The 15,469-nt window shown below is 39.0% G+C and overlaps 1 protein-coding gene across 3 annotated transcripts in view; it reads right to left on the bottom strand.

The window, feature by feature from the left end:
* Positions 1–545: 545 nt before the first annotated feature.
* The window catches only part of ZBTB34 (zinc finger and BTB domain containing 34), a 38,176-nt gene continuing 23,252 nt past the window's right edge, over positions 546–15,469 (bottom strand). Inside the window, exons 1-3 of one of the 3 annotated variants that reach the window (XM_023730755.1) lie at positions 6,775–9,204; positions 6,406–6,559; positions 546–5,888 (exon numbers count right to left, since the gene is read on the bottom strand). In XM_023730755.1, coding sequence (XP_023586523.1) covers positions 4,364–5,866 — 1,503 coding nt within the window. In that variant the 5' untranslated portion in view covers positions 5,867–5,888; positions 6,406–6,559; positions 6,775–9,204 and the 3' untranslated portion in view covers positions 546–4,363. Of the gene's footprint in view, positions 6,064–6,405; positions 6,754–6,774; positions 9,205–15,469 lie in introns of those variants that run through there. The other 2 variants (XM_023730754.1, XM_023730756.1) reach the window with 2 other exon arrangements.

Here is a 15,469-nt window from a genome sequence, read left to right as displayed (position 1 = left end):
GTTTACTGAATCTGCTACAAGGAGCGCCAAGCAAGGCTTACTCCAGGACTTGATCAAGAACTATAATAGCCCTGTCTGTGCTAGACCCAGGAAGGGAACCAGAGAAAACAGGATCTCTTCTGGGCCAAAAAGTCAAGCACTCGGCAGAAACAGTGGAAACACTCTGGTATTTACCGAAAAAGATGTGTGTGACGTGTGACAACCATTACAAATTTGGAACAATGTGAATGACTTTTCTGAACCTTTAGTTCAGTTGCACTGAGTATTATGAAATCTATGATTTATGAACTAGTTTCATATAAAGAATTTACACAATTCCCCAATGCTTTCATATATAAAATTTAATAAATAACCCTGACCAGTCTAGAAGCACCATTCAAGGGGCGTGTGCCCTTGGAAAATAGTTTAGGTGTTGCATATTTGAGTCCCTTTCAGTGGAGGCTTCACAGGAAACCATTACAGATTTTAACAATAACGATGACAACATAAAAATCACAGTAACTAATAGAAAAAGTTGTTAAAATAAAATACACTGATCTCTTTAAAGTAAAGCTCATTCACACAGATGATTTTCCTCCCAGCCCTTGTTTTGTATTCCTGCAAGTTCTTCCTAAAATTTAGCCTGTAGAAACAGAACTAAAAACAAAACCACACACAAAAATATGCAGGTCTATGGTCTGGGCTAAGGGAAAAACAAAGACTTGGTTATGACTACTATTATTAGAAAAGACATCTACTCATGCTCTGGATGATTATTAAAAAAAAAACTATCAATTTAATTCTACAGTATATTCTGCTTAACAGTGAACCGACAGTATCCTTTCTGCTGTTTAAAAAAATAAAAAAACCAAGGCAGAGCCGATTGGGAGGCTTTCCACTGACCAAAAAATTAACTTGTCATCAGATACTGTATTTACAAATATAATTTCTAAATGTATTTACAGCTGTAGTAGAAATTATAGGATAGAGAACTGATTAAAATGAAAGTAACTGTTTAGAACCACAAACATTAGTAAAAGTATAAGCTTCTTTGTTTTCACAGTTTGTAATAACAGGTTAAACAACTATAGGAAAAAAAAGGACGCTGTCACTGTCTTCACATTGTCTACGTATTGAAAAAGGTAGCTCAAGAAGAGACTCAATTATGAACAAGCCTATATGAATTTAGGATATATTTACTGTAAAAGATTTCTTCACATATCACTTTATCTTAATTGATTTCTGCATTTGTTATAAATGAAACATCTAACCTAAAACTGTACAGAAATAGGGACTTTGCTTTCCAAAAACAGTTGCTCTAAGGAGTTACAATAGCGTACTTCGTCTGTGGAGACATGAACTTCGGGGAGAGAATGTTTCTGTTCTGTGGTCATGTTAATCCTCCTGGCACATCCTCATGTGACAAGGCACAATTAATTGCTGCTGCCGGAGTTAATCTTTCACAGCCATGCACACTGGGAAGCATGGCAATATGAGTGCTCAGAGAGGCTACACAGCTCTGTGCTGGTCTACGGCTGCCTCCCTCAAAGCCCTGTGGAACTTTACAGTACTGTGTTATGGCTTGAGAATTCATTCTTAACACTGCGAGCAGTGGAAAGGGTAAAAAGTGTTAGCAACATGAATGGGAGCAAGTGAAACTTGCAAAATGCGGAATTATGATTATTAGAGAGAAACTCAGTCAATTTTCTGCCCCTTTAACAGTCCCATTACAATGTTTGAACCTGAACTGTACAATCAAAGCAATGTTTATTTTTGTCAGAGACAATTTTGGATAAGTCACTCTTTGGTAAACTCAAACCAGTTAAACAAATTTACAAATACAAAGAACTCCATGTAAATAAGGTTAAGACTGACACAATGACAAGAACCAGGACATTCAAGGTGCTTGCCCCAAGCGCCCTCCCCTCCTAACTTGTCTCACATCTCGCAGAATGCTCTGGAGACCTCTCGGAAGGCCCCAAGCCTGAGTGAAAAGGAGGTTCCTTCCCTGAGCCTGACCTCTCATGTCCTTGATTTGGGCATTTCTTGTCACGAACTTAACTTGTATTAAAACACAATTTTTTTTGCATTTAATTCTTTAAAAAAAAAATCAAAACCAAACTTATTCATGTAAGGAAAAAGAATTCACAAACATTCACCTGAAACCCCAGAACATATTTAAGTGGGTAAACACTTGGGGTCCAGCCTCCCCTTGAGGCACACGGCTTTATAAAGGAGTTGAATGAGTGCTTCAGGGAGAGAACAAACCCCTTACTTAGGCAGTTTGACAAGGAAAAAGGCATACTATATACCCGATTTAGCAAGAGCCGCTCCTCTGGAGCAGCAGGAGTTAGAGTGTAATCTGTACGTAGGAACACTGATGTGTAGTGCAGCAGTTCACATGTGAGCAGATCTGTGTGCTAAAGAGATGCTACTGCACAGCTATCACCCCCGGGGGTCTATTACACACAAAGGGCTTGAATGGTTTTTGTTTTTTTCTCAAAACAAAACAAAAACAAACAAAAAAACCCACCATTATTTGTATATTAAGAGACAAAAAAGCATGGAAAACCAGCAAACATCTATTTTTTGTATTCCTTTAACTTAACTCATAGCCTATGAGGCTGCTCTTTTTGTTTTTGTTTTTTTTCCGGTGGTTTTGCTGCTCTCCTGTGGAGAACTGTTGGTTGTGAGTTTTCAGAGCCAAGGTTGTCAAGCAGAGTCTGGGGTGATGACAGCAGCCTGCAGCACAAACTCACAACCAAATTACTCACAAAATTATTCTTTGCCAGAGTATACAGTACCAAAGCAATCTTGTAAAGCCTGTTTTGTATACTAGAAGCACACGTGAGGAAAATCTAGAACTGAAGACATTTCCTAAAGTACTACTAACACATTATTGAAATAGGACTCAGGAAAGTTTTTATACAGTAATGTGTTTGCCAGCACATGCTTTTGAGGTCTCTTTTCAAGCTATGAACTCAAAAGAAGAAAAAAACTGTAATTCACTATTACCATTAGATTTCACATTTTCTATACTATACTGACCTAAAAGATACTTAACATAAAAATAGCACCACGTGACCAAAAAAATGGTGACATACACAGATTTGGTGACACACAGTATACTAGAGGGCTTTTTAACTGTTGGTTTCTTTAAGCAGGAAACACTGAGAGTGGGGGAGCCACTGAGGCTCTCATTAGCACACACAATACTAAGATAGATATATTGCTTGCAATTCCCATAGAGTATATCTTTACAAAAAGTACAAATTCCAAGTTCTGCAGTTTCCCTGGGAACTGCATGTAGAAAAAGTTGCTGTGCACCTGAACTGGCTGTTTGAAAAGAGAAAGAAAAAGAACACAACACTGCTTGGAGAATTTTGTAGCCTGAGCTACAAATTCCTTTCCTTTAGTGCGAGTACTAGCTTGTGGTAGAGTGATGCGATTTAGTTACCTGGTATGTATGTTTCTACAGTACGGAATGAAGGTAGATTTGTAGGCCAGTAAAAACATTGAAAACCACTGCTCCTTTGGGGTTGGCTAATATAACACTACAATATGTAAAAAGGTCAGCACCACAGGTCATCCAGCTCACCCACTGGACAACTAACAAAAATTCCAAATGGTTTCCAACTAGAGCACATTTTATGGCATTTGGTTTATGTACTTGTTATGAAGCAGAGCTATGAAGACTGTGATTTGCTTTGCTTGCTTTTGGACACAATGATTAATATATATGAAAACCATTAACATTCTTTCGTAAGAGAAATAAAGGGGCAAAACCCTAACATATTAGGTAGGGATGAGACAGAGTCGAAAGCCCTGTTCACATTGTATTATATAATCCTTTTACATTCACCTCAACTAGAATAAAATCAAATTTGAGAATGTATATATACCATATATATAATAATCACTTTATTATATATATATATAAATTGTCTAACTATCCCCTAAAAGTAACTTTAAATTAGAAAAGGTTACCCATTTGTATCGGCTGACGGCATCCTAGTCTCTCTTGGTGGAAACGCACCACTGCCAGCACACACAATGAGAGAGAGTATGCCTCTTGGCAGAGAATATAGGGTCAACCAGTTGGCATAGCTAAATCACTGGCAGATTTTGGATTAAAGAGTTCAGCCAGAGATGAATACTGTCAGCCTGTGTTTTCCCTGGATACACTGCCCTTCATGCTTTGAGCTCCTTGGGGGAGGGAAGATGGGGAAAAGGATAAACACAATGAAGTGTTCCATCCAGAAACCTCGGACTGCCAAGAAACCAAGAGATTTCCAGATGGTTGGGAAAACCAAAGATTACAACAAAGCAAATCACAAATATGCATTGATTAATGTGCTTTGTTTGGGTGCACTTCTTTACCATCTTAATCAGGAGCATCAGACACTGTGTGAATTTCCATTCGGGAATCTAGGGCCATCTCCGAGGCCGATGCATCATTTTCTAGTTTCTGTTCCACATACACATCTGTTCTCTCTGGGGATTCGATGCGACTCCTGACTTCAGCTACACCTGGGTGGTTTTTTCGCAGGTGTTGGTTGAGGGTACCTTGGAATGGAAAGCACTTCCCACAAATCTCACAGCGGAATGGTTTATCGTCAGTATGGCCCCGGATGTGGTACTCCAGCTGGTCCTTCCGTGTGTACTTCTTCCCACAGAACTTGCACACAAAGGGGGTGATTCCCATGTGGAGTCGCATGTGCCTGTCAAGGCTTCCTTTCTGGTTAAAGGACTTTCCACAGTAAATACAGATCAACCTTTCATTGTATGGGTACCAGTGACCTCTTGCACTCCTCTCCCGGGGACTGCTCTCATACCCAGGGTTATTCACCATAGCCTCGCTGTCAGATCCCTGCACCAAACCCTGCAGATCACTGTGCATATGGACAGACAAAGCCCGCTTCTGGCGGGCACGCCCTCCTCGGAAACAGCTCAGCATGGACCTGGATGGGCTGGAATTACTCAAACTTCCAAAAGCTTCTGATACGTTGGTTGGCTGTGAGGCTGCTTGGGAGTAGGAATATGCGTGCTGTAGCACAGAGCCATAGGAGCCCACATTCACTGCCACAACTTGTTCCCCATCAACCATCTCAGTGTGGTACCCATCGTCACCCAAGGAGGAGCTGTCAGAACAGCTGGGCCGGTCAGACTTTTCCATCTTCACTTTTACCTCAGTGATCTGGCTCTCCCTCACCAACAGATCTCCTTGCTCATGGTCCCCCTCTATCTGAATCTCATACTCAGAAACACTCCCACTGCTCCCTCGGTCCGAGTGCCCCTCCTCCTGTAAGCGGCTGCGCAAAGCTTTGCTGGGGGTAGTCTCCATCCGAAGATCACTGCTTGTGGTGGGCTGCCGCACCTGAGAGCAATATGGAGGGGAAACCTCAACCGGGTTGGCAAAGAAGCTGCTTTCTTTAACTCCATTACGACTCTCTGGATTCTCTTCAGCACCAACAGTAACAGAGTCAACATCTCCAACACTGATTTTTGAATGGATGCTCTCTAGGATCTGCGTGCACTTGTCAATGACACACTGCATCTGAAGAAAGCTAGCTGCAGTCAGAAAACTGACAACATCCTTCAGCTGCAAGGACATTCTTCCAGTGTAACAAAATGAAAGCAACTGTTCAAACACATTGGGATTTTTAATCACTGATATTGACAAGCCACTCATGGTACTTAATGCTGAATGGTCCCGGAAATATGGGGAGCTGGCAGCAAGGACTGCTTTGTGGGCTCGGAATGGCTGACCCTGAATGTGGACAATGATGTCACATAGTTTCCCTTGCAGGCGGAGTTCATTTAGCTGGCTCAGAACGGTGCTGCTGTACTCGGGCACATCAAACTGAATAAAACTGCTGCTGTCCATTTCTACTGACAAGAAGCGTAATCTGCAGAAAGACAGAGTTTTCACAATTCACCGTTAACACCTCACTAAATACAAGTGGCATAAATACAAGCTTGCAAAAACACCACCACCACCATTGTAGCTATTATACCTCCGATGGTCTGCCTGAACATTCTCCTCTTGCTTATTATTAGTCTTCCACGTCTCGGTTAATTCACCTAAAGCCAAATAATCTAATGATCAATTAGCCTAGTGCCATATTTAGCTAACATTCATCTTAATCAAAATGAAAACATTTCACACTCAGTAGAGCTGCTTCAGCCCTAACTGAGAATTCTGTATCCTTTTTAGGAAAAAAAATTTCCCTGCTTTACCTACTTTTGCAGATTTGAAGTACTTTTTAAAAAATAAGTAAACTCATCTAAAGAACGTGTTGCCTTAGTTTTGTATTTCTAATTGGCATTTTGTAAGGATACTACACATTGGATATAATAAATCATGCTAAACCTTTTTTAGTACTATTGTCTTAATTTGCATTTTTTCTCTTCAGTTTTGCACACCTTTATATCCTCTTTGGGTTGGTAATTCATAGAGCAATGCTCAGTGCCTTCCAACGAAGAGTTATCTTTAGGCAGTAAAACGCATAATGGTTGCATCATCCTCCACTGCTACTCACAGCTCTAGCACATCTAGGTCAGTTTCCCTTCTTCTTGCCTAGAATCAGCAACACTGAATCACAAAAAAATACTCACATATATATAGCCCAGGCTGCATTCTCTTACCAAAACACAACAAAATTAGATATTAGAATTATTATTTTAAGTTTTAAAAACCCAAACAATATAAATTTAAATTCCTCCTGAATAACTATTGAATCAAAGAGAAAAATCAAAACAAAATAAAACTATTCAGAAAATGAGAAAACTCACACCAAAATTGCAGCAAGAAGGATTTAGGAGTGAAGTTCACTTTCATCTTCAACTAACTTGAAGACGCATCCAAAAAAAAAAAAAAGAGGTAGACAGATATGTGATAAAGCAAACACAATAAAATGTTAATAACTGTATAAACTCCTGATGGTGGGAATATGGATTTTAGTGTAAAACTCTCTCAACTTTTCTGTATATTTGAGAATTTTCATAATGAAATGGGGTTTTGAAAAAATTAACAAAGAACTACAGCACAGAAAGTCAGTGCCCCAGAAGTTTTTATCACTAAAGAATAAAGAATAAAAATAAATGAAATCACCCAAGAGGTTAGAAAAGGAATAATTAGCCAAAAGACAGCAAGAAACAAATATAGAAAAACAGCATATAATCACAGAGAATTGAAAAAATTACAGGACAAGATACCGCACAACTAAATCTAAGACTCTTGGCAGGAAAGGACCAACCAGTTAGTATAGCTAGGTCATGTCAGAATTTTTTTTTTTTAAATCACATCAGAATTTAGGTTAAAACATTTTAATCAAAGAGGAATACTATGCCCTTATTTATCCTAGATTTATGATTTGAAATCTGCACAAAATGGACATATTTTTAGGATCACATAAACTGGCAGAACTGAATAAAAAGAAACAGAAGTGCCAAGGCACAAATGATCTTCAGGCTGTTCACAATGTTCTGGATGCATGTAAAACATTTAAAGCATCTCAGTTCATATGTTGTAACTTATATCAGAAGACGACAAACAGCATAAAGAAGAAAACTGTCAACTTCACTTAAGAAAACAGATTTTAAAGCCCGAAAGAAAATACTAGCAAATATAACCTATTTTATTAAAAGAATAATATTTTATGTTCAAGTAAGGCTGCTTCACAATGTAAGGGTGGCTGTATGTTAGGACATATACAAATGTAATTCATAACATCAGTAAGTCAAAAAAGAAAAACCGTATGACCAAATCAATGTTATGACAAAAATGCATATAAGAAAGTTAAACATCCTTTCAGAGTAAGGAAAAAATACTCACTAAGCTAGGAGTAGAACAATACTGTTAATATAATAAACAAAATCAACCTCAAACCAGGGGCAATATCATCCTTAAAAAGGAAACATGTCTGTATTTCCCAAAATGTATTTAGCAGAATAGAAGCCCATGAGCTACCCCTAATATCCATACATCTTAGGGATTCAAAAACACTTCAGCATAATAATCCATTTGAAAAATCCTGCAGAAAAGAATTAAGTCAGTCATTTTCAAATTCATTTAACCAAAGAACTCTTCTCTCAAGGAACACATATTAATATTCCAAAGAATTAGTGTTCCCTGGAGCATAGTCTGGTAAGCACGATAGTAAATGAATTCCCATTAATGCCTGGGACAATACAAGGTTGCTTGTCATTACTCCTCTTACTTAACATTATTCTGGAAGTTCTAGCCAAAGCAATAAGACACGAGAAAAGGCATATAGCCATTAGGAAAGAGGAGACAAAATTACTATTGTGTGCAGATGATATTATTCACAGAGAAAACATGAGTCACTTGAAAAAATATGTTAGAATCAGTGTCTATTAAGCAGAGGGTTTCAAAAACAATTTTACATAAAAAACCAGCTAGGGAAGATAATGAAAAGTTACAACCAACAATAGCAACTGCGGTGTGATGGATCGCTTTTAAATGGCCTTTCTCACCATGGTCTTTAACTCCCACCAAATGACTGGATGAGACTATGCATAGAATATACTTGTGGCCCACCAAGAGAACTGGATAGCTTACTAACAGTGCAAATAAGGTGCATGGCACCCTTGTGGAAATAGGACCACGCAAATAAAGTATATGGAATCCGAATGAGGGCATTGGTCAGTTTTGCCATCCCACTAAGCGGCTTAAAACAAGCCATCCCAGAGATGGAAAGGGGGCGCCTCACTACCACAAAGAACAGCTAGGAGTGGAGCATGTCCTTTGGACCCAGGATCCCTGCTCTGAGAAACTCCTAGACCCAAAGACAGAGACAGCATAACATCCAAGATGGCGTGAGATGGCAAGCAGCAGCGGCAGAACCAGGAGACCAGCATCAGGCGTGGCTACAGTGGGTGTGCCTACCCATGCAGTGACAGCTGAGAGCCTTTGGGCAGGTGGCTTCCTGGTGGAATGGGGTAGCTCTGGGCATTTGTCTATGGAACTAGGCTTGATGGAGCTAGGCTTGCCATCCCATGGAGTGAGAGAGCTTAGAGCCTTTGGGCAGGAGGCTTCTTGGCAGACTGGGGTGCCTCTGGGTACTTACTGGCAGAGCTAAAGAGCTTTTTAACACTTGCCCGAACAGGGCAGAGCTTGGGGCAAGGGACCAAGGGGCTGAGGACCAGAGAAGGGCCTGCCTGCGGGCATGCCTGAGAAGAGGTTGTCCTGATCGAAGAACTGTATCCTGAGTTGTTCCTGATCCTGAATTGTAACCTGTTACTTCCCTAATAAACCTCATAACCGTGAGTATGGTCTGTGAGTTCTGTGAGGCCACCACAATGACTTATCAAACCCAGCAGAGAAGTAGAGAGTGCTGTGGAAGGGACAGCTGGTGTCAGAATCGGTAAGAAGGTTGGAAAGAGGTGCACGGTATGTCTGATCTCTACCTCACAGGTATCAGCTTTGGGCTGTTGATGCTGATACTGAGTCTCTCCTCCCCCTTCTGAAGTTAGAGGAGGTCAGATGCCCCTGTGCTGCCTCTTTTTTTTTTTTTTTTTTTTTTCCCTGTATGTGCTTCCCTCCCACACCCTCCTTTCTGGCTGGCTGCCTTTAGGTTTTTTTTTTTTTTTTTTTACAGTTTAACAGAAACTATAAAATGCCTAGAGGATGAAGAAGAAATATTCGGGGTCTACAAGAAAACCATAACATTTTACTTCAACAAGGACAAAAAAATGTAGAAATGAAGAGACATATGCTTCTGGCAGGAAGATTCAATGCTATCAAGATGGACACTTATCCAAAAAATTTATTTATAAATATAATGCAGCCCAATGGAATGTTTTCTTAGAAACTTGACAAAATGGATTTTTAAAATTCATCTTGAACACTGCTGTCCAACAGAAATATAATGCAAGCCATGTATGTAATTTAATGTTTTCTGAGCTGTATTTTTTAAAGTTAAAAAAACACATAAAACAAATTTTAATAATATATTTTATTTAACCCAATATATCTAAAACATCATTTCAAAGGGTAATCAATATAAAAAAGTTATAAGAGATTTTACATTCTTTTTTTGTACTGTCTTTGAAATCTGATGTGTATTTTACACTTACAGAATGTCTCAATTTCGACTAATCACATTTCAAGTGCTCAAGAGCCACACGTGCTCGTTGTTAGTTGCCACTGCGTCGATTCTGACTCATGGCAACCCCACGTGTACAAAGGAGAACTGCTCTATAGGGTTTCCAAGGCCGTGACCTTTCAGAAGCAGATAACCAGGCCTAACTTCTGAGTGCCTCCGGGTGGGTTCAAATCGTGAACTTTTTGACTAGCAGTTGTGTGCTTAATTGTTTGCACAACCCAGGCAGTCAAAAGAACATGTAGCTAGTAGCTACCATACTGGGCAGCAAAAGATCTTTAAGAAAAAATGTCGAGGAAATTTTTAAAAAAGAAAAATATAGTGGCACTTACAGATATCAAAATGTATGATTAGGTTACAATTCATTCAGCAAGTATGTACTGGGTGTCTTCTATATGCTAGGTGTTAAGAATCCAGGTTTATCATCATTCTATCTTTATTTTTTTCTTCCCCCTTCTCAAAATTTTTTCCCTTTTTTTTAAATTGTAGTTTAGATGAAGGTTTACAGAGCAAACCTGCTTCTTATTAAACAATGAATATACATATTGTTTTGTGACATTGGTTACCATCCCCACAACATGTCAACACTCTCCCCTTCTTGACCTTAGGTTCCCCATTACCAGCTTTCCTGTCTCCTCCTCCCTTCTCGTCCTTGCCCCTGGGTTGGTGTGTCCATTTAGTCTTGTTTTGTTTTATGGGCCTGTCTACTCTTTCGCTGAAAGGTGAACCTCAGGAGTGACTTCAGTACTGAGCTAAAAGGGTGTCCAAGAGCCATACTCTCAGGGTTTCTCCAGTCTCTGTCAGACCAGAAAATCTGGTCTTTTTTTTTTTCTGTGAGAATTTTGTTGTACGTTTTTCTCCAGCTCTGTCCAGGACCCTCTATTGTGATCCCTGTCAGAGCAGCTGGTGGTGGTAGTTGGACTTCATCTAGTTGTGCTGGACTCAGTCTGGTGGAAGCTGTGGTACTTGTGGTGCATTAGACCTTTGGACTAATCTTTCCCTTGTGTCTTCATTCTCCCTTGCTCCAGACGGGGTGAGACCAGTGGAGTATCCTAGATGGCCACTCACAAGCTTTTACGACCCCAGACACTATTCACAAAAGTATAATGTAGAACATTTTCTTTATAAACTATGTTATGCCAATTGAGCTAGATGTTTCCCAAGACCACGGTCCCCACAGCCCTCAACCCAGTAATCTGGTCCTGCAGGGAGTTTGGATGTGTCTATGGAGTATCATTTTATCTTTATAAGTCATGAAAAGAGCTATGAGAGCTTTCATAATGAAGGAGTGCTCAGAGAAGAGCACAGTGAACAAATGACATTCCAGATGAGACCTAACACATGCGTAAAGGTTAGCTAGGTATGTGTATGTGTCAGGAGAGGGAGAAGGATGCTACAGGAAAACTTTCCAGACAGAAGGAATCACATGGACAAAGAGATAAAGAGCCTGAGTCAAGGAGGATGTGTTGGACGTATTGTGGCACAGCCGGAAAGAGGCACAAGGGGAAGAGTAGAGGATACATGAGGTTGGCAAGATAGAAATCAGACCAGGACGGGCCTCATGGGCCATTTCAAACCAATGAAAAAGGAAAAATTGTTTAAATAGGTGCTGCTGGAACAGTATGAATAAACATTAATAAAGTTAGATTCTTCTTCACAGCATATCCAAAAATAACTTCTAGGGAAGGCATCTGTAAGTACATAAAGACAGATATCAGAAGAAATACAGATGTGACTACAGAAGTAAAAACTTCTATACATCTAAAAAACACCTTTTAGCAAAAAAAAAAAAAAAAGACTAATTATGAAAAGTACTAGAACATATATGGCAAAGAAGTATAAAACCCTCACACAAATCAATAAAAGCCAAATATAATAACTGAAAAATGGGTAAAGAATTGAACAGATACTTAAAAAAAGAAATAAAAATTGCCTTTAAACATAGGGGAACATGTTTGGCAACTTCATCAATAAACAAAGAAATAAAAATTAACATAAGACACAATTCTTTTTCAAACTGGCAAAGATTTAAAAATGCAACCCAGCTAGCAGTGTGGGAAAGAAGCACTCTCACACACTACTGTTAGAAGCGCACAGCTGTGTGACCTTTCAGGCAGGCAAATGTAACAGCCTAAAATGGGAATTTCTCTCAACTCAGCATTCTATGACATAAAAAAATCATGGGTTTATTCATAAGTATATTCAATTACAATAGCAAAACAATGGAAACAATCTAAATGTCAAATAAAGGAATTAATTATGGTACACCTATATACTGAAATACTATGTCATTATTAAAAATGATGTTAAAGAAGAATACAAAGTTTGCTCCACAAAATGTAAGCCCCATGAGGACAGGAATTTTTATCTGTTTTATTAACTAGCTCCCAGATCAGTGCCTGGCACATGGCAGACACTCGAAAATTATTTGCTGAATGAATATTTAATAACAATCAGGTAACAGACTAACTGCAAATGAGCATGAGGGATCTTTTTGGGATGATGGGAAGGTTTTAAAACTGGACTGTGGTGATAGTTATACAACTATAAGTTTATTAAAAATCATTGAATTTTACATTTAAAATGAGTGAATTTTATGATATGACATTATCCTCAATAAAGTTGTTACAAAATCAGGTAACAACAGAATATATATAAAGCAGGATATTTCTAAAAAGTATATGTGTATGCATAGAGATAGTAGATATACACAGAGATGATACTGAAAGAAAATACACAAAATATTTATATTAACGTAAGATTAAAGATGGTTTTTACCTTCTTCTTTGTACTTTATTTTTCAAGCTTTCTGCAGTGAACATATATTACTTGGAATGACAATAAATAAAAATAAAATATATTTTTAAATCCCTTGTTCTTGTTGTTGTGTACCATCAAGTTGATTCCAACTCATACTGACCCCATGTGACAGAGTAGAACTGCCCATAGGGTTTCCTAGACCGTAATCTTCATAGAAGCGACTGCCAGGTTTTTCTCCTGTGGAGCCACTGGGTAGGTTCAAACCACAACCTTTCAGTTAGTAGCCGTGCACTTAACCATTGTGCCACCAAGGCTCCTTTTAAAATAACTCAATGTTCACTGCAGCATTATTCACAATAGCAAAAAGATAGAAACAACCTAAGTGCCCATCAACAAAGAATGAATAAACAAATCGTGGTACATACACACAATGAAATACTACGCAACAATAAAGAACAACAATAAATCCATGAAACATCTCATAACATGGATGAATCTGGAGGGTGTATGCTGAGTGAAATAAGTCAATCACAAAAAGACAAATATTGTATGAGACCACTATTATAAAAACCCAAGAAAAGGTTTACACACAGAAAAAAACAATCTTTGATGGTCTTGAGGGAGGGGCTAGGTGGAGAAGGGAAATCACTAACTAGATGGTAGTCAAGTTAACTTTGGTGAAGGGAAAGACAACACAAAATATAGGGGAAGTCAGCACAACCTGATTAAGGCAAAGTCATAGATGCTTCCTAGACACATCCAAACACCTTGAAGGACCAAGTTACTGGGGCTGAGAGCTGGGCACCATGGTCTCAGGGAACATCTAAGGTCAACTGGCATAACATAGTTCATAAAGAAAATACCCTACATCCTACTTTGGTAAGTAGAGTCTAGGGTCTTAAAAAGCAGACATCTCAGATACATCTATTGGTCCCATCCCGTCCGGAGCAAGGGAGAATGGAGAAAATCAAAGACACAAAGAAAATATTAGTCCAAAGGACTAATGAACCACAGCCTCCACCAGCAGAACTAGAAGAACTAGATGGTGCCTGGCTACCCCCACCAACCACTCTCACAGGGATCACAATAGACGGTCCCAGACAGAGCAGGAGAAAAATGTAGAACAAAATTCAAATTCACAAAAAAATATCAGACTTGCTGGTCTGACAGAGACTGAAGGAACCCCCAAAACTATGATCTCCAGATACTCTGCTAACTCAGAACTGAAGCCACTCCAAAGTCCACCTTTCAGCCAAAGATTAGTCAGGACTACAGAATAGGCAATAACACACATGAGGAATGTGCTTCTTGGTTCAGTCAAGTACAGGAGACCAAAAGCACCTGTTCAAAAGCAAAGACGAGAAGGGAGGGGCAGGAAAACTGGATGAAACAACACAGGGAACCCAGGGTGGAAAGGGAAAGAGGGAGAGTGCTGACATATTGCAGGAATTGCAACCAATATCACAAAACAATCTGTGCATAAATTTTTGAATGAGAAACTAATTTGTGCTGTAAACTTTCACCTAAGGCACAAAACATAATAATAATTTGACAGACATTGCTAGTGTAGTGGACATTGGTACAAACATCTTGGAGAGCAATTTAGTCACTACATCCATCCAAATTACAAATGCACATCTCCTTTGACCAAGCAATTTCAGTTCTAAGAATTTACTAAAGCATCGTTTATTACAAGGGGAAGATCAGAAACAAACTAAATGTCCATCAAGAGGAGCCTCATTAATAAATTATGGTACATCCATACTAAAGATGACCAAAAAAATGAAATGAGGAAGCTGTTTTAATACCGATAGGAAGTAATCACCGTGATATACTGCTAAATGAAAAAGGTGAGGTGCAGAACAGAATATATAATATGCTATTTCCGTAAAGAGACATGAAAACACACACACCACTTTTATAAATATATACATACCCACACACATTACCTTGGATACACAGAGAATATTTCTGGAGAGATTAGCAAAAAACAAATAACCTCAACTATCTCTAGGGAGGGAACTGGATAGCTGGAAGGCCTATTGGCTTTCACTGAGTCTTTCTGAACCATGTAAATGCATTACTTATTAAAACACCTCACCCAGTTTAAAAAAGATGAGGAAAGAGGCATGCCAAAAATATTAAGTATTATGAATTTGGAGTCAGATCTGGGTTCAAATACTACCTATGTACTTCCCATTTGTAAAATCCTGGGCAAGGTACTTTATAATCTTTCCAAGTTTCAGTTTCCTCATCTTTAAAACGGAGATAATAACCCGTTGCCGTTGAGCCAATTCCAACTTGTGACAACCCCATGTGTTACCAAGCAGAAATGCTCCATAGGGTCTTCTTGGCTGTAACCTTCACTGAGATAGACTGACAGGCCTGTTTCTTCCACTGTGCCTCTGGGTGGGTTCAAGCTGCCAATCTTTAGGTTAGCAGCCAATTGCAAACCACTTGCAACACCAAGGCTCTCATAAAATAAGGATAATAGTCTGCCTAATAGGATATCATTGCTGATGTCAGATGGATCTTGGCTGAAAGGAGAGAATACCAGAAAGATGTTTACCTGTGTTTTATTGACTATGCAAAGGCATTCGACT

Source organism: Trichechus manatus, unplaced genomic scaffold (genome assembly GCF_000243295.1).
Source record: "Trichechus manatus latirostris isolate Lorelei unplaced genomic scaffold, TriManLat1.0 scaffold00038, whole genome shotgun sequence".
Taxonomy (NCBI): domain Eukaryota; kingdom Metazoa; phylum Chordata; class Mammalia; order Sirenia; family Trichechidae; genus Trichechus; species Trichechus manatus.
Note: the sequence above shows the minus strand (reverse complement) of the source record. Positions and strands in the feature narration are given on the sequence as shown.